Source organism: Artibeus jamaicensis, unplaced genomic scaffold (genome assembly GCF_021234435.1).
Source record: "Artibeus jamaicensis isolate MK-2021 breed Jamaican fruit bat unplaced genomic scaffold, CSHL_Jam_final scaffold_369, whole genome shotgun sequence".
NCBI classification, from domain to species: Eukaryota; Metazoa; Chordata; class Mammalia; order Chiroptera; family Phyllostomidae; genus Artibeus; species Artibeus jamaicensis.
The window spans coordinates 21842782-21865493 of record NW_026522042.1 but is presented as its reverse complement, the minus strand read 5'-3'; the positions used below and the strand labels follow the sequence as shown (position 1 = coordinate 21865493).

The 22712-nt window shown below is 33.8% G+C and overlaps 1 protein-coding gene across 1 annotated transcript in view; it reads right to left on the bottom strand.

The window, feature by feature from the left end:
- The window catches only part of CDH18 (cadherin 18), a 237845-nt gene that overhangs the window by 27045 nt on the left and 188088 nt on the right, over positions 1 to 22712 (bottom strand). The window contains exons 8-9 of the mRNA XM_053657326.1: positions 11224 to 11345; positions 4042 to 4159 (exon numbers count right to left, since the gene is read on the bottom strand). Coding sequence (XP_053513301.1) covers positions 4042 to 4159; positions 11224 to 11345 — 240 coding nt within the window. The remainder of the gene's footprint in view (positions 1 to 4041; positions 4160 to 11223; positions 11346 to 22712) is intronic.

Sequence of the window (22712 nt, the reverse complement as noted above, 5' to 3'; positions counted from 1 at the left end):
CTTAGTTCACTAAGTTTTAACTAATTAAATAAAATAATATTTATGTGAATTAATTGATTATTTGAAAATACTCAAATTAATTCAAATATTTTCAAAAATACCAGCAGCTAAAATTAAAATATTTCTTCTTATAAATGGAAAAAAGTTTTTATTTATTTTTAAATATTTTATTTATTTATTTTCAGAAAGAGGGGAAGGGAAAAAGAAAGAGAGGGAGAGAAACATCAATGTATGGTTGACTCTCATGTGTCCCCCACTGGGAACTGGCCTGCAACCCAGGCATGGGCCTTGACTGGGAATTGAACTGCAATCGCATGGTTCACAGGCCTGCACTCAGTCCACTGAGCTATACCAGACAGGGCTGGAAAAAAGAATTTTTAAATAACCATCATATTAATCACTAGTAATTTATCCCTTTTAACTAAATACAAAGGTGGCCAAAAGTAGGAATACAGTTGTGGATACATGAAACATAGTGTATATTCTTATATTATTATTTAATCATTATTGTATTCTTTATTTGGATTACAACTGTAAATCTAAGTTTGCTGACCCCTGTGTAGAGAAGGTTGACAATGGAAATTATTTTTTTCTGCATTTTAAATATATGATTTTTATTTACTTCTGTTATCTATTTTTTCTTCATTTTAGACCAGCAATCTACTTTAAATCTAATTATCACTCTAAAAAATATTTTGCCTTTGACAGTTAATTTTTTCCCCTTTATCTTTGAGGGTTAAAACTGACATACCCAAGTAGAGATTCAATTTTGTGTTGGGTCTTTGGCATTTATTTTTATGGTGAGGTTCCATATATTTTCAAATTTGAAAAACTGTTTGAAATTTTTTTTAGTTTGGGCTTACCTGAGGTTTTTCTTATACACAATTTAAATTTAAATCTATGGGTATAAATTTATATCTACATAGTTCTCCCTATATATATCTGCATTCCTATATATTTCTCTGTATAGTTCTACATACTTTTTTTATCTATGCACTAACTATAGTTTTATAGGAAATTTGTACACACATATATTGACACATGTATATATAATTATATTTTCTTTTAAATTTTTTAAATTTAATTGTTGTTCCAGTAAAGTTTTTTTTTTTGTCTTTTACTCCCATCCCAGCACACCCACCTTTAATTTCTGGATATATATTATATAAATGTATACATATTGCTATTTATAGTGTATAAAACTAAGTTACCATCACTGCATATGGGTGACACCAAAAAAATGGAAATTATCTTCTGGAAAGTGGGTCCCTTGTAGTACAGGCTTCCCTCACAGGTGAGTGTTCTAGGAACTCATCTGTTATTAGTCTAGCAGCTGACATTGTTGTGAGAGGCTGTATTTAGCTTCTGTGAATTTTTTTGAAGACTCTTTCAGTGTGTTTGCCCATTTCACGATGGGTGATTTATGAGGTCAACTGACCACACTGCACTGAATATTATGCAGTTTTTGACCCAAAATGGCATCAACCCCATGACCCACTCTCCCTATTCACCCAATCTTGTCCTGAATGACCTTTTTTTGTTTACCCAGGTTGAAAAAGTTCTCAAAGAGAAATGTTTTGCCAATGTACAAGAGATGAAACAAAAATGGCAGTAGCACTTAAGCGCATCAAAATCAATGAGTTTAAAAACTGTTTTCTGCAGTGGAAAAAATGTCTCAGGAGGCATGGTGCATCAAATGCAGAGTTTGAGGTGACTGCAGTTTAAACCTGTAAGAACAGATACACATTCGTAATAAGTAAATTCTAGGTTTTGGGGGGACCTTCATATTTCTCATATAGTTATACTTATTCTTTATACAAGCAAAAACTATAGTTTTATTTTGATGATGGTTTTGAAATTATTTTATACAAACTTATTTTTCATTGTCTTATTTTTTATTTATATATTTTTTAATTTTGAGAATCCTAGAGCATTTTTCTGATAATTTTTGCATTTTGTATTATTATTCAGAGTAAATCCATTTTTAATTTCTTTTAAATATTTGATTTTCAGGCTTATTGTAAACAACAATATGCATCTCCCTTTCTCCTATTGTGAAAATATATTTTCCTCTCCACTCTTTATCTTAAAGCAGTTTACGAGATAGCACTAAACCAATGACTTTGAGATCACCCATCATGGCTCAGAGGCTGTCTGATTTATATTTTTATTATTCTCTGAATAGGCACTTTCATGTAAGCAATGGGTACAGAGAAAGAATGGCTTTATTTTTTTATTATAGATTTATTTCTTTATGTTCTGAGGACACGTGAATGTTTACTACCTCATATAACATAATATCCAAGATACTAGGATTCAGCAAGATTGGGTTTGCCGAATTACTGTTTTGTGAATCTGTTTTCTTTTTTCGTTAGGTAAGTATTTTTATAGAGCTAAATGTATGTACATACATATGTGCATATGTAATCATTTCCGTTTGATTTTATCAAACTATTTTTAACTATTTCATTTTTAATTTTAACTCTTTTAAAAAATATTTTTTATTTATTTTTAGAGAGAGGGGAAAGTGAGGAGAAAGAGAGGGAGAGAAACATCAATGTGTGGTTGCCTCTTACACACCCCCAACTGGGGACCCAGTCTGCAACCCAGGCATGTGCTCTGACTGGGAATCAAATTGGTGGCACTTTGGTTTGCAGACCAGGCTCAATCCACTGAACTACACCAGCCAGGGCTCCTAATTTTAGCTTTATATTTTATTATCCATAATGGCCTTGTGTGTGAGAATAGGCAATATGGGCTCTTGTATCTTCACATATGGTATGATTAATTCTCCCAATGGTACAAAGTGGGTATTTTGAGTCACAGTTTATGGATATAAAAAGTGAGGCTCAGAGAGATTAGCTGGCTTAATTTATCTAACCTAATCAGGTCTGTCTGCTCAGGTACATGTTTTCAGCTCTGCACTAGTACATTTGTTTAAAAAAATGCTATTTTTTCTATTTAAGTATATTATTTCTGTTATTTATAATTTTATCAGTTCTCAAAAATTGTAAACTCTTTTTATTTTAAAGTTTGTATTTTCATATAAACCTTGTTATGGACACATGCAAAATTTGACATCTTTGTCATGATAATTTTAAGAAACTTAGGGATAATAATAATGTTTCTGTGTATTGTCATTTAGTGATATTATTTTACTTTGTGTTTGAAAATGCTTCCCTAGGCAGAGCACAGGTAGAGAATTAAATGTTTCTTCAGAAATGTGTGTGCCATTCCTTCTTGTGGTTCTGAGCAAGTGTTAGATCCAAAATAATGGCATATTCAGGTAAATGTGATAAAAGATAAGTGTGGGGAGAAGAAAGGGGATGCTAATCAGAACATTGTACATAACGAATGACTTAATGTCTCCCTTATGCACAGAAGAGGGGCTTTTATACAACTTGGAGGAACCTGCCAAATAGGGAATCCAAAGCATGATGAAACTTCTCTGATTACTGAATTATGGTGGTCTTTTTAACCCACCCAGTGCAGAGGGTAAACAAAAATAACTCAAAATTTTCCAAAACACTCTGTAATTATGCATATTTATCTACCCATATTTTGGAAAATATTCATAACAAGAAGAGGAAATATAATTTGCACAGCACATTTTGGCAGCTTTGCTAATGCAAGGTGATTTCAAACATTGCGTTTCCTTCCCTAATTGTCCCTAGGACATATTTTTCATTTTTCCTAATTTAAATTTTTTCCACCCCTAGCACTTGCGGCAGCTCTCATAAACATGTTTGTCAGCTAAGATTTCTCTTAACATTTGCCCAAGAGCACCTTACATGTACATTTCTTGTTTAAAGGGATGTTTCTGAATAAATTCAATGAAAGTTATGTGTACATGTGGTTTAATTTTAAACACAAGTATTCACAGATCATAACACATTAACATCCAACTGACTTTAAATGCTGATTTGCAAGCTGTTCATGGGTATAAGAGAATACAGCCAAACTGTTCAAGCCTATTTCATATCATGACAAAAGCGATACTATATTCCATATAGATCAATAAATGTATTTATTTATGTTCACCTTCATTGTCCCTTAGGGTGAAGTTTGGGTTTAGAGACAGGTGTTCATCAAGAAAGAAGTTAAACCTTGGTCCATTGGCAAAATCATCTTTATCAGTGGCACTGATGGTATGAATAACCTAAAGAAAAAAAACAATAACTAGTAAATTTAACTTGGCTTATTCCCTTGATTTTAATTATATTACATTTTCAGTTGATAACACAAAAGAATTTTTAAATGACCTTTTTATGTACCTGGAGAGTTTCACATTCATCTAGTAAAAGAACCAATTAACTGGCTCTTACTTGCATTGATTCTTGGAAATACATTATGGTACGACTTATAATTACTCACACTTTGTTTTCTAGCATGGTGCAAACATTACAATTTTTTCCCTTTACCACCCACAGTATCTTGGGGCCAATTAGTTGTAACATTTCGTATGAACACCTATTTGGGGAGACATGAAGTATTGTTGTACAAATATAAACATTCCAGTGTGAATACAGAACAGTATTGCAGTATATGTTAGCTTCAATCAGCACATGCAAAAACAGGAGAGTCAAATTTTTCAGCTGTTTTAGGAGACCCCTGAGATGAGTCCCCAGAGGAGTGTGATGTGCCTCGAAATTAAATAGGAAAGCAGTGGAAGAGGCAAAAGCAGGCCACTCAGAGCTTCGTGGAACAGTTCTCATCTCCAGTGAGAGAAAGCAACTCCAAGACTTGGACTCCGTGCACATCAAGAAGCAGAGAACGTTAGCATATGGAAATGACATTACAGGTGCTGTAAGAGCAGAATGTCAATTTCAACAGCTACAGCCATTACCCTCTTAAAGAAATAAATATCCCAACAAATAAAATAATATTTTCCTCTTTTAAAAATGACTGTCCTAATAATGCTCAAGTGTTCCCTTTCCAGACATTCCTAAACAGGAGTGGGCAAAAGTAGGTTTACAATTGTGAGTAGTTTATTATTGTATTATTATTTATTAGTTGTTTTATTTTCCACAGAAACAATTGTAAACCTACTTATGCCCACCCCTATATTCCACATGTAGGAAAAATAAAAACAAAGAGAAAGCGAGCAAAAAAGAGACATGAAATTGTATTTTCTGTCTGTGACGTATAGTATGTCCATTAAAAAATTTGAAATTTCTTAGAACATTTCACTCAATTTGACCCAACTTCAATATTTAACCCTACTGTGTTGTCAGGGAGATGAGGAGAAATATAAAAGTACTGAGAATGAGTAATGAATTAGAGCTGGACAAGAAAACATGAGTTTTCATGAAGTGAAAATGAGGGAGGTGCTTCAAAATTTAGGAGTGATCAATTTCCTCCTTCCATGCACACAGCTTACTCCTTTACGTTCTTCCCACTGACACTCAAAATGCGCTATTTTAGCAAGAGACCTATACATTAAAGACCATTTTCCTTCATCCCCCAGTACGTCTTCATCCTGCTTTTACATATTTGTTCATTGTTTGGTTTCTCATTTTATTTAAAGTAGAGCTAGTCTCTGGTTAGATTGTTGTCCCCCGTTATTGGCTCTTGACCATGAGCATAGAATAAATTGATGAATAATCAGAAGCCATGCAAAGATTTTTTCTCAAATGCATGAAAAGCTCCATAAAGTTGAGAGTGTGTATACTATGACAAACATACCTACTTGCCCTGCACATCAGCTAACTAAAAAAACTGAAATAAAAATGTTGAATTTCAAGACTGCATTCAAAGTTAAGTGAAATACATGTTTTTCTTTTGGAAAATAAATGTCCTCTTAGCCCAACTCTTCACTCATTGTGGTTCTCCAATGTGCAGTCCTATTTTCTCCATGACACCTCATAACATACCGCCCCATTTAAAATTCACTTCTTACCCTATAATGTAATTTTGGAGGGTGTTGGTGGAGAACAACTAATTTAAAGCAACTGAATTATTTGTCTCCTGTTATTACTTTTTTAGGACAATTATTCTTCTCATTTCGAACTTGGTTTACAACTTATTTGAAATTTTTTAAGCTTATTTTATTTGTTAAACTCTGAAATAGCTCATATTACATTGTGTTTTCTCTTCTTCTACCTTTAATAAATGTATTTTCCATGTTTATAAAGGAATTTGAAGTCTGAACTTACCAAAAAGTTCATTTAAGGAAAATACATCTTTGTCAGAGAGTTCTCAGTCTTGTCTACATAGCAAATGAATTGAAGTCCATGACTTTTGTTTCAAACAGTTACCTTGAAGTCTTGTAGAATTGTTGGTCACACATCATACTTAAATTTTTTCCATAATATTTTGAGAAATTCTTCCAAAAGCCTAGAATGTTGGTCTGTTTTTATCTAGAATTCAGATATTTTTTGCATACAAAAAGGACTACTTCAACCCTTCTATTTTACTGATCACCTTTTCTCTTTCATTAGGAAATAAGATTTCCTTTTAATGTTTCCTCAGACTTTTACTAGGAAACATACCTAGGAAGTTGATGTTTATAACTTTCAGAAGATTTAAATTTCTGGCAGATATACATCTATAAATGCCATGTTTTTGTCACTGATATTTTCTACACATTTCTCAAATTAGGATTTATCTACTTTGACTTTCATTCTTTTAAACCAAACTTAGATATTCTTTACCATTTACACATTATGTAATTAGTGCAAAAAAAGTTTCATTATTTTGAAAGACCTGAGAGAAACAGAAACAGATTTAGTTACCACAGAAGAAAACAATTCAAAACATAGTTGGTATTTATAAATAATTACCAGTATAATTTTTATAATGCCCATGAATAAGTCTTTACTTTTGGCATAAACTAATTAGAACCAATTTTGATTTTTTAATCAAATAAATGTATCCTCTTGTTTAAGTGTGTTTTCAATAATCAATTACTTGTGGAGTATGTTTTTAGAAAAAAATAATATCACAAATCTATACAAATATCATAGTCTTTAGGTAAATGAACTAACTCTAAACATTTACACTAAAAAGAGCATTCTAGGATAAACATTATATCTTCTTCAAATTAATATCAAATTTGCTTTATAATGTAATCTCTAATGGGATCATAAATATATTTTCTAATAATACAAATTTTTGTTAGTTAATTAAGCTTGATCCTTGACACAATGTAAAATATCTACTGATCTACTTTACTGATACAAAATTTCATCGTTAATTGGATGTGATTGGGCAGAGGGTGGTGTGAAATAATAACATAATTCTTTTATACATTTTCTTTACTAAGTTTACTTCCAATGGAAAATGCACACACACACAGGAAAAGTCAATGTGAATAAGATCAGAAGCATTCCCTTCATTTATTTTTCAAAGTTAATAGGTGTAAGCACATATCAATTATTTTGAATTTACTCTACTTTGGGAACTGACTTCAAATTTCATGAATACATTATTTTCTTTTAAGATGTTTTTCATGCTAGCTACTTAAAATACTTTTTTAGAACAGAAAATATATTAACTCAGAAAAAATATATTGCTGTAGTTTAATTAGTACCTGAATCGTCTGATTTCTGCTGTATTAGTGCTTTAAACCTCTGCTTTCATAAGAGAGCAGCCTCCTTACCGCAGGCACACACTGTTATACTTAGATGCATGGAATGCATCTATTATGGAATAGAAACGTCTGTGATTCGAAGACCAAGTGTCATGTAACTGGGCAATGCAAATATGCTTCAGAAACCCTACTTACAACTCATTATTTAAATAGAGTTCTCGATTCCAAGTCTGCATCAAAATACACAATGATTCTCCAGAAATGCCGCAAGCATAAGGCTAAATAAACCAAAGACCATAAACCAAATCAAACAATAGACCATTTCCCCCGTAATTAGGGTTAATTGTGGAACTGACTACAGAGATTGGGAATGAATTGCTTAAATACAAGTGCAAAACACAATATGTTAAAATGATGTTTTTATCCCTCAAAGACAAGTCTAAATTCACCGTGGTGAAAGAAGTGGAAACACATGTTGAACAGCATAAAGAATCCAGTTATCTTACAGTGACGGATAAAATTATACAATATGAATAGACAACAATGATGCTAAATATGAATGAGTTTTTTAAAGGATAAAAGAACTAATCATAAAATCAAAATATTCAATATATTATAACTTAGGAGTGTTAAGTCTAGCAATGAACTTCTGAAAACAGTAACAATTACATGATAGAAGAGAAATACTATATAAATGGTTAGTTGGACCCCTAAAGGAAAAAAAATGATGCCTTTCACTAATTTAATCGTCCCTAATAAGAAGAAAATGGAATGGCTTTTCATGTGAGGAGAGAAATGTTCACCTAAGCAAGAAGAGGACAATAAGAGAAGTCAACAACAAAAATCTAAGCCACAGGCCCATGTCTTTGGAAGCCGTGTTCACATGAGCACCAGAAGCATCAAGTGATTCAAGAGTAAGGGCTGGTCATCGTGGGCCCACAGTTGCAGTGACACCACCTCACAGAAGTGGCTCTGGTTTGCAAATATCCCCCCCGACTCTGTGCTTTGTCTTTCATCTTCTTAATAGGATCTTTTACAAAACATTTTTTTTGCTTTTGATCAACTTCAGTTGATCAATTTTTAATGCACTGATTTTGATGTTAAGTCTAAAAACTTTTTGCCTAGTGCTAAACCTATTTTTCCCCTAAAATTATAGTTTTTTTCTTTTACTATTTTTTAAAATTTTATTTCAAGGCATTCAGGTAAAGTCACCTCACAGTCAATCACTTTGTGTTTTGTTATTTTTTCCATTATTAAATATTTGACATAATGATTATCATCAGTATGAAGAATATTCAAACATTACCTCCTCAAGTATTACTTCTGTCCAATTTTTATCTTTAAAATTCCTCTGATAATTGAATGACATCTGTGTTAGACCTGGATTTCCCATGTCTTTTATATTTTCATTTAATTTTTTTGTCTTTTAGACCTTTTATTCTGATGTATTTTTCAATTAACTTATTTTATCTTCAGCTATAGCTAATCTACTGTTACTATGAAGAACTGAATTCCCATATTTAGTTGCTGTTTTTACCTTTATTTTTTGTTGTATTTTCCCATTACTATGTAGTCCCTTTATACCCCTCTCCCACAATCGCCACACTGTTGTCTGTGTCCAGGAGTCCTTTTTCCTTTTTGCTCAGTTCCTCCACCTCCCACCCTCCTGCTTAGCTGTCATCCTGCTCTCTATGATTCTGCCTCAATTTTGCTGGATAGTTCAGTTTGTCCACATATGAGTGAGATCATATGGTACTTGTCTTTCTCTGACTGGCTTACTTCACTTAGCATAATGTTCTCTAGGTCCACCCAGTGCTATATTTTTAGATGTTTAAATCTAAATTTTACTTGAATTTTGAAGATTTTTCTCATAAATTATGCTTTTGTGATGTATGTTCAGAAAATAAATTTAGGACACATGCATCCATTTCTGACACACTTAAAATAAGATTTAGTAAGTAAATCATTATATATCTGTACCATACAATTCTTTACTGTTTTCAAAATGATGACATAGGACAATTCTTAGGTACCTAAAGTGATAATCTTGGTAACTTGTAAAGACCTTAAAATATAATTTTGATCAACTGTATCCATATTCACATTATCTAATTTTTCAAGGACAATGAATATGAGAAAATTTTATGTAAAAATTACCCATTTATGTACACATAAATACCTCCTCACAAATCACATTATTTAAAACATTATCAATTATAACTCTAACAAGCCACTATTAACTGTTCCTCATCCACATAAGATAATAATACATAAGATGATGTTTCTCAGGATTGTCATCACAAGCTTCAATGTAATTTAAAATGTTTTGGGGTGATTTCTTCATTCCAGCTTACCAATGACAATGAAAGGAACTATGTGGCCCAATGGGCCTACACCGTTCTTGCATCTCCAGATTCGTCTGTGACAGGCCTTAAAGGGATTTTTATGGAATGCATGGCTTGATGTAATCTCTTCCTCTTACGTGTGGGTGTAACCTATTTCTTGCTGCTTGCTGACCAATGGAGTATAGCAAAAATATCAATACATCATTCACCTGATTATATAACATTCTATAAAGCTGATCGTTAGCAATGTCTTGACCAGAGACACATTTCTTACTTGTTTGGTGAAGTAAATGTCCACATTTTGAAAACCCATAGGGTGAGAAACTGTGAGTGGCGTCTCAGAACTGTCAGGAACCTTGAAGAGCTGGGGAAAATCCTGAAGCTCTCAGGTCTACGGATGAAAGCAACTACATGTTGCCAACAACTTCATAGGATTGGGAGAGGTCTCTAAGCCCCAGGGAAACACACAGTCCTGATTGATACTCTGATTATAGTCTTGAGAGATGGGGAGACCTCTGCAAAGACCCAGCTGGACTATGAGCACACATGTGACCTATGGAAACTACGAGATGATAAGTGTTTTAGGTTGCTAAATTTGTGTAATTTGTCATGTAGCAGTAAAGAGAAATAAATGCATTTCCCTTCCAAGCTCCCACTTGTTTTAAGTGCCTCGGCCACCCCGGACTTCCTTCCAAACTTCCATACTCCTCTAACTAGGTGCCATAATATACGTAGACTCATGTCCCATTTTCAAGGTCTTCTATCCTTCCTTTGCTGCCCCACCTTTTTAATACATTACTCTTCACATTGCAAAATTTAATAATCTCTTTTTATCGGGATCATACTCTGGTTACACATGTCACTCGCTCATGCCCTCCAAAATAGATGAACCAGTCCATTCTCCACAATCTAGTTTCAAAGTTCTACCCACACAGGAAAGTTAAGTGTTTCTTCCTTGTTTACTACCAGGCTACGTGCAAAGCATTCAATATAATTGGCATAATGAATACATGCATGAATGAGTTAGTTTTTGAATTACAGTTGGGATCTGGAGAAAACTTATTTCCTACGATTCTCAAAAAATATATTTGGTACTCAAAATAAAGCTTTTAAAAATTATTTTCACTGAGCACAGAAATAACAAAGGGGTTTTGAGAAGTATACCTAAGACTCGGGGTGGAGAACACATAGTACAATGTACTGATGATGTATTGTAGAATTGTATACCTGAAAGCCATATAATTTTATTAACCAATAAATTCAATAAAAATGTAAAGAAAAGAGTAATAGAAATAGAGGTGCTTTTTTCCCCCAATTCAAATGAGAGAAAGTGGACAGTTAACTTACCTGGCCAGGCTTAGAATTTTCACAGACAACGATATCATATTCCCTGGCAAGTTCAGGTGGATTGTCATTGACATCCAGAATTTTAATACCCACTGTGACATGGCTCAGCAAACCAGGATTGTCTGCAAAACACACAGGGATGTATTTAGTATTTCCACGCATCCTTTAGAGTCTTGGTTTAAAACAAACCTCCTTAATGCTGTCGCTTGTCACTAGCTCCATATGCTGTGGCAGGACTTTTGGCATGATGGTACTCTTTGCTAAACTCATTAACTTAGAGAAAGATGAAAAATGAACAGCAAGGCATGACACGAATGCTAAAGCGGTATTTTTGTCATATCAAGGAAATTACATGTTATTCAGAACTGGAGTGGGAGAAAGTTGTCAGAATTCATTGTATGCTGTCAGAGTCTACAGGATGAACCATCAGTTTTTTCACTAATCTAAGAAAAGCACAGCAGTTGGTAAAAAATAATCACAAGAGCTTTAAAAAGTTTAAAGTTTCACACCTAAATAAACTTGGCAAAAATAGAAAGTCAAGTTATTCACATGAAGAATCATTCACTTCTTACGGTAAAAATGAAAGAGCATAAAAATGATCCACAAAGTTAATGAATTAAAATAAGGAGAAAAAACACAATTACCTCAACATTTACAGGAAAACTATGAAATAAAATGCAATATTCATTATTCTAAACAAAACAGAACACAGCAGAAAACAAAAATCTTAGCAAAGTAGGGATAAAAAATGTGTCTCCTCAAATTGATTAAGAAAACTTTAAACGAACAACAACAAATACAACATACATGGTTCTTCATGGTGAGAAACTAACAGGAGTTAAGGAACAGAACTATAAGAAACCTAGAAATTAACCTAACAAAGTATATGTAAAACTTATATGCAGAACACTTAATTGAATTTAAAGGAGATGTAAAGAAGTTGAGCCCAATCAGAAATCAAGCTAGCCTCCAAATTAATGTGTGTATTCAATGGAATCTAATACAAACCCAAAGAGAATTATTCATAGACATTGAAAGCTGATACAAAGATTTGTAAGCACAAAGATTATCCAGACTTGTATGAAGAAGCACAAAAAAAGGATACTTACTTTACCATCTATCGAGTCTTACGCGGTGTTAGAATCTAAGACAATGTGCTAGTATCAAAGGTAGAGACAAACAGAAACAGAAGACAACCAAGCACAGATTCACTCACACAGAAATGTAACGTATAGTAAGAATTGTGATTTCAAGTCAGTGGGGAAACTAGGATTGATGAAAAAAGGGTTTCAGTAAAACTTGTCATCTGTATCATCATCATCACTAGAAAATGGCCATACTTACACTATACACAAAAGTATATTTTAAATACTTATAAAGACTTAAATGTCTAAGAAAAACCAAACATAATTTGGAAAAAACTGTAGTTTAGAATATATTAAGGTACATGAAAACTTTCAAAACACAAGATGCACTAATCGCAAAGGAAGCACAGATAAAATTGTGTATATTCAAGCATGGTATTTTTCAGTTCCTCCAAATATGCCACAAAGGAAAAAAATCACAAAATGAGTGAATATATTTGCTAACAAAGAATCTGTATCTACAATATATAACACAATGAATTAAATCAATAAGAAAAAAGGAGCCAGCAGAATATAAAAATAGGTAATATTAATAACACTTAACAGATTAGCTAATTTAAGCTGCAAATAAACACATGAGGAAATTTCCTACATCATTCGTAGTTTTTAAAACTGCAAATTAATCTAAGTTACCACTTAACACCAAACAGTGTGATACAATGTTAAGAAGTTTGACAAAGTTTTTCCAAATGCTGGGTTAGATAGAGACCAGTGGGAATGCTTTTTAATTAAAGTAACCCAAATATAATTTGTACAGTTCACAATACTCATGCCCAGGATCCAGCAATTTCTCTGGCTTGTACTTTGGGGAAATTCTTGAACACATGTACTACCAGAACAAATAATGGAACAAACATCAACAGAAAAATACAAATGTCTGAAAAAGGGTCTGGATAATTACAGTAAACATGGCATATTTACACTATAGAGAAAATAACTATATAACAATATGACCATGACATAGATCGATTGTAGAAACAAAGTGGCAATAAAAATATATTTTTCAGAAATGTCTCAGAAAACTGTATCCAAGCACAGTAAATTTTGTAAAGCTGAAAACAGTATGCAAAACTAAACAACATATTAATAAGAATGATGCTCTTAAACACTACATCTGAAGTATAACAATGTGTTAAAACATTGCTTTGAAAATCTTTGTCATACTGAACACTCAATACTGTACTAAATATACAGAAAAGCTGTAAAACATCTTAAAAGTAATATTTTTGTTCCTAGCCTCATTTATAATAATATTGGTATTAACTTGTTTGTTTACATACAGTAAAAGATAATGTGATGCTTATACATTATATTAACATGTTTATATTATAGTTTATGATATTAAAATTAGCTACATGCTCACTCAAGTATTCACTTGTGTATAGTGACATCTTATAAAAACAATGCATGACTACAGCTTTTCAATGGGCAGAAAGTGACCATTACTTGATCTTTATTTCTAATGTTTCAAAACTAAAAGAGGATATTCGGTCTGAATTCCCATTTTGTAAATTAAAAATTGATATTGACTAAGTTTGAATTATTATCTTGGCAAAGCCAAGATTATCATTAACTTCTTATACCTTACTATTGCCACAATATAAAAATATCTCTTTTGTTGTAACTATTGTCCATGGATTTTTTTCATTAATGTTTATATTAGGTTGGCCAAAAGTTTCATTTGTTTTTTTTTTCCTGTAAGATGGCTCTAGTAGCTTTGTTGTTTTTAACTTAATTTAAAACAATTGTGTTAGACTGTATCATGATGGCTGTCATATCATTGTGCATTACAAAAATCGATATTGGTAATTTTTTGTGTAGTCATTTTAATAATGAAGACAGAAGAAAGTACCCAACATTCTCAGCATGTTATGCTTCATTGTTTCACAAAAAATAAAAATGCAACTGAAATGCAACAACAAAAAAGATTCATGCGGTGTATGAAGAAGGTGCTCAAACATGTGAAAAGTGGTTTGCAAAGTTTGGTGCTAGAGATTTCTCATTGGATGTTGTTGTTCCACGGACTAGTAAACCAGTCAAAGTTGTTAACAATAAAATTGATATATAACTTGAAGACAGTCAATGTTATACCAAGCAGGAGATAGTCAATATATTCAAAATATCCAAATCAATAAAGTTATTGGGGAAAATGAAAAATGTGTCTTCTATGGAAAAAGCTAAGTGAACTTTTTGGCCAACCCAATATTTCTAAGCCAGGTATTTGCTCACTTTTAAAAAGAAGTTGAAAGCAATCTGTTCTAAACCAGGTATTTGCTCACCTTTTAAAAGAAGTTGAAAGCAATCTGTTCTAGAAATCTGAGGCAAGAACATTTTAACATTGGTAATAGGAGCTGTAATTTATGTAGTAAATAGTTCTCTGCTCCTTCTCTGAGCAGTCAGGGTTAGAAGTAACCTTCATGTATCAGAAATAAACAAACAAACATTTTGTAGAAGAGGATTCTGGGAAAACTACATCTTCAGGAAGGACTAGAAAAAAGCAACTAAATATCTGACTACTTCACCCACCGCCTTTTCATTGCCCACCTGTCTTGCTCATGTTGTCCTCTGGAAGTGAGCAGCTTTGCACCCAATCTATACATGGGTACAGGAAAGTCATTCTTTCTAGATGGAGATGGTCTCTCTCCACGTTGAACCAGTCTTATTTTATATGCTCCGTACAGTTACAAATATGCCATAGCTTTGTAGCCACTTGGGGCCCAACTGCATGTATTCTAGTTGTTTTCTGAGTATTTACATATTGCATGATGAATACATTCAACTCTTTTAAATATTTATCCACAAGAGTCAAAACATATATCCACACAAATACTTATGTACAGATATTTTCTGCAGCTTTACAAATAATAGCCGTAAACAGAAAACATGTAAAGGACACATCAATAGGAAAATTAACAAATAAGTAATAATATATCTATAATGTAATATTAATTATAAACAAGAGACTACTGTTACTAATAATATGAATAAATCTAAAAATTTTTGTTGTTCAAAAGCAGCTCAAATTATATTTACTCTCTGCCCCAAATCACACTGCTTTGTAATTGCATTCATATGACATTCTAGAAGTGGCAAAAAAACGACAATCTTGTTATCACTGAGGGGTAAAGAGAAAGGGTATGTCAAGGAGAACCCCTCTGAGGCAAGGAAAACATCCTCTACCTGGCTGGGGAGGTAACACATGGAATGTGTATTTGTAAAACCCATTAAAATGTAACAAGATTGTACATTTCGGTGCTCATTGATATTATCCAATTTTAAAAAATCCCTTAGTAGTCAAGGAAAATAAAACATGTATGCATCCCTGAGAGTATCTTATTCATTATTTGTAGTGTACAGGTGATTGTGGCCATCAAGTAAATAAATTTTATATGAAATAAGTCATAGTTAATAGAGTAAGTTTAATGAATATTTTAACAGTAGTTTGATTATTAAAAGATTTTCACTATGTCTACATAGATGCTATAATATTTTATCATAATACATACTAATTTATAAAAAATGTATTTCCAACTTTTTCATGTGTACAGCTTTCTATTGGTATTCAAAATGTAATTTTGTCTTTCTTTCTGAAGATATATCAAGTAATGACCAATATTAATTTAGCATATGTTGTAGTCATATTTATGATAATGAGAAGAGCTGACATTTATTATGTCATCATGTGGCAGATACTGGGTTAAGATACTTCATTTAATCCTCATTGAAATCCTTTGTTAAAAATGAGAAATTATATAATACTTTTGTTAAATAATTTTCCCAAGCTGCTTGTAATAAATAGAAAAAAATTTTAGTGCAGTCTAACTCCTAATTTAGTACCCTTAAATATTACACATCATTCCCTACTAAAATAATAGGTAATAATAGGTATTTACTGATAAAATAATCATTGAGACATAAATCAAAACCTTTATGAACATAGGATTAAAAATGGAGAAGTTTATATAATGAAAACAGTACAAAAGCCCAAGCAGTCTACATTCATAAAAATAACCTAAAATATGTTCAGATTCACACATAAGAAATAAAGCAAAAACAAGATACTTTTTACCTCTACTCTTTGCTTGGCAGGATGTATACACTTTTGTCTGGTTTGATCATTATGAGTATTGTGTTTTGTAACCTTAATTTATTTGCAAATGTTTTATCTCACTTAAAAGAGATTGCATTGGTGTTGCTTATGGTTTCAGAAAGAACACTCTACCAGGTTAAAGGAGGCTCATGTTAAGTTGAAAAGACTATAAAAGAAGCTACGGCAGATACTCCAGTGGAGGTGATGGTTGTTTGGACGAGACTTGGAGCAGTGGAAATTGTATCAAGTGGTTGATTTATGAATATTTCCCAAGGTATAGCTGACAGAGTTTCCTGGAAAAATTGACTGTGGAGCCTAAGAGACAAAGTGGTGGTGAACAGGATTATGTGCGATTTACACAAGGAATCTGAAGACTATTACCATCATTACTGAGAAGGGTAAGATTCCTGGAGGAGCACATTTAGGAAAAATATGGATTTCAAGGAAAATATTTACTTGGCACATTCCGAGCTTGAGACCTGCAAGAGGAGATATTAGGGTGGCTAATGTGGAATTCAAGGGAAAAGTAACCAAGTTTCTTGTAGGTTTATGTTTGAGCATTATCTATGTATAAATGTTATAGAAATCTATTAGCCTTCATGAGATTACTTAGGCAAACACTCCAGGCGGGTCTAAGGTTGGAAAATCAGCACGTTTCACAATTCAGTGAGCGGTGAGAGAGAGACATACGAACCAGCCCACTGAGATTGAAGAACCAGTGAGGGATGAAGAGAATCTAGTGAATATTGTGTCATTAAGCCACTGAAAGAACCTATTTCTTGAAGGAATTGTCAATTTTGCCAAATGGTGCCACTTTGTTGAATAAATAGTGGAACGAAAGTTATACTTTAGATTTTGCAATGTGGGAAATAAAAGTAATTTTGGTGAAGCAATGAAAACACGCATTTTTAGAGTGGATTTTAAAGAGCATGGTGCGAGAGAGTGCAGACTGTGAATAAATACAGTCAGGCGCTCTGTGACAGTGTTTCGGTTAAAGAGGAACTGCATATATGGTGGCGGCTCCGTGAGGGCCTTGCAGAGCTGAGAAAGCCCAGTGCCTAGTGACATAGCCGCCCTAATGGAGCACAATGCATGACACAAACACTTAACACTGTGTTCCCATGCAGCCCAGGGGCGCGGTGAATGCGGCCCAACACAAAATCGTAAATTTACTTAAAACATTATGAGTTTTTTTTGTGTGATTATGTATTGAAATATATTTAATGTGTGAACCAAGACAGCTCTTCTTCCAAGGTGGTGGAGGGAGGCCAAAGTTCGGGCACCCCTGGATAGGACTGAGTACACAAAAACGCCGAACATATTTGCAGCCCAGGGGGTGTAGGGGGACAGGTTTTCACTCAAAAGCATGTTTCTTTGGCATAAGATTTATTTATTTATTTATTTATTTATTTATTTATTTATTTATTTATTTTTGTGGGTAAGTTTTAAGAAACAGCAGATGTAAGAAAAGACCCGAAAACCAAGTAGTAAATATTACTTTTTGTAAAAGAAAAATTTATATTTGCAAGGCAAATCTCCATTTGTAAGAGTGTCCCCCTGGCTATGGGTCGGGGGAGACTGGACTTATCTCTGAGAACTCTTAGCAAAGCAGAAGACAAGTAGGAAAATCTGTACAACAACACGACTCTCAAAGGAGAGTCACGCACTTGGTAACTGCATAAGGTTACGGCACTTTAACCTCCCCAAACTGACTTCCTCATCCCCATTATCTTTTGTCTTCAGCTGCAAATGATATTTAAGGTGGTTTCAGCCAGTTAGGTGAGTCACTCAGTTTTCCTTGGTCTCTTCCATGTACACAGGAGGTATGCATGTTATTAAACACATTTGTTTTTCTCCTGTTAATATTTTATTACAGGGATGTTGCAGTCAAGCATCTGTAAGTATAGAGGAAAAATGTATTTTTCCTCTCCTGGAGAGCAATGGGCCCTACTGTGTGACCTGGGTATATAGCAGGCTATACTATCCAGATCTGTGTAAGTGCTCTCTGCAATGTCCACACAAAGCAAAAATCGCTATGGAAAAATTCTGCAGAATGCATCCCCATCACTGAGCTGTGCATGACTCTGTAAGCAACTTCTGTGAGGGGTTTTTGGAAAAGGATATACAATAATAGAATTGGATTAAGAGGGAAACACTCAATCAAGTTAGGGTTTTAGTTCTTGATTTCGAGAGTCAATTTTATTTTCAGACAGGGATGAAAGCCTATTTATAAGTACTGAAAATTATGTGTCAGAGCAGAGAAAATGAAGCTGCAGGAAAGAGGTCAATGTCTCTTGAGTGAGTGAGAGAAGACAGGACGCAGGGCACAGGTGAGAGGTTGTCAGAAACATGGTTGGAGAATTTACTCACAGCAACCTGGCAGAAGGGGGATTTGTGCAGCTTGCAGCCTATCGTGTTAATTATATCTGTAGACCTCCGGGGCAGAAAACTGTGGAAACACTTTGCTGATATTTCTTATTTTTTTAACTCATTAGAGAAGCAAGGTTATTTGCTTCATATAAGGGCATTGGGACAGGTGTCAAACATTTGAGGACAGAGGGAAGCACTAAATTAATATGATAATGGCAAATTATCATATAGAAGCTGAAAGAATTTCAAACTGCCCACTCTTCACTAACAGAGTTTTGTGTTGTTAGATGTGGCTGCTGACAAAAATTAATCTCAGTTTACAAGGCAACAAGAAAGGAGTTCGTGAAATCTAAATTTAATTTCCATCACCTGAAACTAATAATTAAACTAAGTTTGAAATTTGTGCATTTTAATCTCTGACCATGTTTGCTTGAAAATTGAAAGACACACCCAAGCAAGATTTAATTAATAAGGAGTGTGAAATACTGGTGTCTGGGCCTAGTGATGTATAAAGCAAAAATAACACAGAACTGAGGCAAATGTTTGCATAAATGCAAGAATACATAGTTGTTATTTGTTTCATTTGTGAGCTCTGGTGGCAGTAGACTCTTTCAGATTCATCAGTCAAATGAATAATGTATCATCTCAAGACTTTGGCTCCTTTGGAAGTACAACTGTGGAGCAAGCAATGAATGGTACAGTCACAATATGGTGTATCAGGTTGAATTCAATTCTCGCATTCAATGTACAGAAAAATAAGAAATAGGGCATTTTAAGAAAATGAGAAATATATAGCTGAGTGCTGAATTGTATAGAGTGTGATAAATTGGCTGGGTAGTTTAGGTGGAGAAATGAGGGGTAAGGAATATTCATGTATGTAACAAAATTTTCTTAACCAAGTTTTATACAGGAAAATAGCTAAATATTTGGGAAATCTAGGATTAACCAGTGATAAAACAGACCTGATTCCTATACTTGAGATGTTCAAAATCTAGTAGAGAGAGAAAATACTACCATAAAATGTAGCAGGTAGTATATGTAAAACTAGTAAGTGATAAGAGGATATTTAAGGCATGCACAAAGTTGGAGAACAGAAAGAAAGGAGTAGTACAATTTGGCTGAGAGGCTGAGAAAGAGTTCACAGATGTCGGGAGATTTGAAATACTTATTAAAAGTACAGAGCTACTTGTAAAGCAGAACAAAATGAGCAGAGGGCAGTGAGAAGGGAAAGGATTACACAATTATTGAAACAGCTGGCCTTTTAAGAATCTGTGACTGAAATATGTGTGGATGACAAGATGCAGCAATTGTACTCCTTGTTACAAAGCAGGCTGAAACTTCTTTCACACAAAAACCTTAGACATGAAGATTTATGGCAGCTTTAGTTATCAGTGCTGAAATTTGGAAGCTATCAAGATGTCCTTCAGTGGGTAAGTTAATATACTGTGGTACATCCAGACAAAGGAATATTTCTGAGTGCTAAAAACAACTGGGTTATCCAGCCATGAAAATACATGGAGAGAATTTAAATGTATATAACTGAGGGAAAAAATGTCAATTTGAAAAATCTATATACTCTATGTTTCCCACTATATGATTTTCTGGAGAAGGCAAAATTATGAAACCAATAAAAAGATCAGTGGGTACCAGGGTCAGAGTGGAGAGACATAAAAGCACAGAGCACAGAAGATTTTTTTTGTGTGTGTGTATAGAGAAAAATATCCTGTATGGCACTGTAAAGATGAATACATGCCATTATACATTTCTTCAAACTCATAAAACACCAAGAGTCAACACACAGTCAAATGATACACTTTAGGTGATTGTGATGTGTTCATGTAGGTTTATCAGTTATAACAAGTGCATCTCCTGGTGGAGTTTGTTGACAGTGGAGAATGCTAAGCTTGCATAGGGCAGAGGGCATATGGCCAATCTCTCTACCTTCCTCTCAGTTTTGCTGTGAAGCTAAAACTGCTCTAACACATAATGCTTTTTAAAAATTTGGCCTGAAAAAAGTATCAAATGAATTTCCAAAACAAAATATACTACAGAAATACTCTGATAACGTGGCTGATGTTGAGGTTAAAACTTTCAAACAACTGTACACAGAAGAACCTCCAGCAATCTTTAATGAGCACTTAGGCTAAGTAATCAGTTCAGGAACGTGCAGTTTTCTAAACATAGTCTTACAACATGGCCATAAAATCTTAACTACTGCTCATTCTATATATTTGTCTATGACTGGGATTAATTTATATTTTATTATCGCTCATTGAGGTGTCTCTGAGGTTTTTTATTACCATCCATAAAATTCAGGGTGATACAGTTTACTATACTCTTTTATTTATAGATATGTATTATCACAGTTCCCATTTGAAGTACTAGCAAACAGTATTAAAAAACTTAGTAAGTATATATTTGTAACACTACCTTACTTAAACATGGGCATTGCCTTTGGTAAAGATTGCACATAATTTTTATGATATCCTTGAACTCATGTTTAGTCATAGAATAGTTTCTACTTGATACAAATATTATTTGAGCTGAGGTGAAATTTAGAGCGATCTAATGTATGGTTTCTGAACAAAATAACTCTGGAGTTAGACTTCGAGTTATTTTACAATAAACTGCTGTTGTGTCTGACAGACATCCTCTTCAAGGACACTCCTCTTCCATATTCTGTACATGGAGCCTGTTCCAAAACAACTGCACAATCTTTTTTTAAATTTATTCTTGTAACGTCATCTGAGGACATGCTTACTGATTTTAGAGAGAGAGGAGGGGAGGGAGGAAGAGAGTGAGAGAAACATCGATGTGAGGGAGAAACATCTTGGTGCCCCACCAGGGAACTGAGCCAGCAACATTTCGCCATGCAGGACAAAGCCCAATCCTGAGCCACAGTGGCCAGGGCTTCCCAAGAGAATTTAATGTGCATCTACACAAAAACATCCACAGTCATAGTCATAGCATCTTTTCTCATGTTAGGCAAAAAGTGGGAAAAAAGCAAATGTCTCTTCAAGTTAGGAATAGATAAATAAAATGTGGTATATCTATACAATGGAATATTTTTTTGTTAAAAAGAAAAATGAATTAATGATGCATGCCACAACATGGGTAAACTTGGAAAAACATTATGCTAAATGAAATAAGCCAATCACAAAGGACTGCACACTATATGCTTTTTTATACGAAATGCCAATAATAAGTAAATGTGTTGCTACAGACTAAATGTTTATATCCTCTCAAAATGCATTTGTAGAAACTTATCCCCCACTTGATAATATTAGGAAGCAAAGACTTTGGGAGATGATTAGGGATTAAGGGAGGAGGCCTTGTGGATGGAATCAGTGCTCTTGTTGTCAAGACCCCAGCTCTCCAGGACCTTGATAACACCTGCAGAAGGGTGTCTTCACAGGCGAAGACAACTGTAGAAGGCAGGCAAGGACAAAACACAAAGTGGGCCCTCAACCAGACACCGAATGTGTCAGCATCTTGATCTTGGCGTTCTTAGCGTCCAGAACTGTGAGAAATAAGTGGTTGTCATTCAAAACCCCCAGATGATGTTATGCAACCTGAACAGACTACAACATCTAGAGTAGTGATTTTCAACCGGTGAGCTGGGCACACTGGTGTGCTGCAAGATTTTTTAAAACACAGAATACCTGAAAATTTAGTCAGGGATACTGACCTCTTTTCCCTTAGATTGTCAAATGAAAAAAAAAAATGACAACAGCCAATACAGCAATAGCCATGCATTTTGAATGAATCAAAATTACGCCTTTTTTGTCAGATTGGCAAAATATATAACATGCATATTTTTGGTGTGTCATAAAATTTTAGTAATTAGTTTACATGTGCTTTGAGATGAAAACAGGTTGAAAATT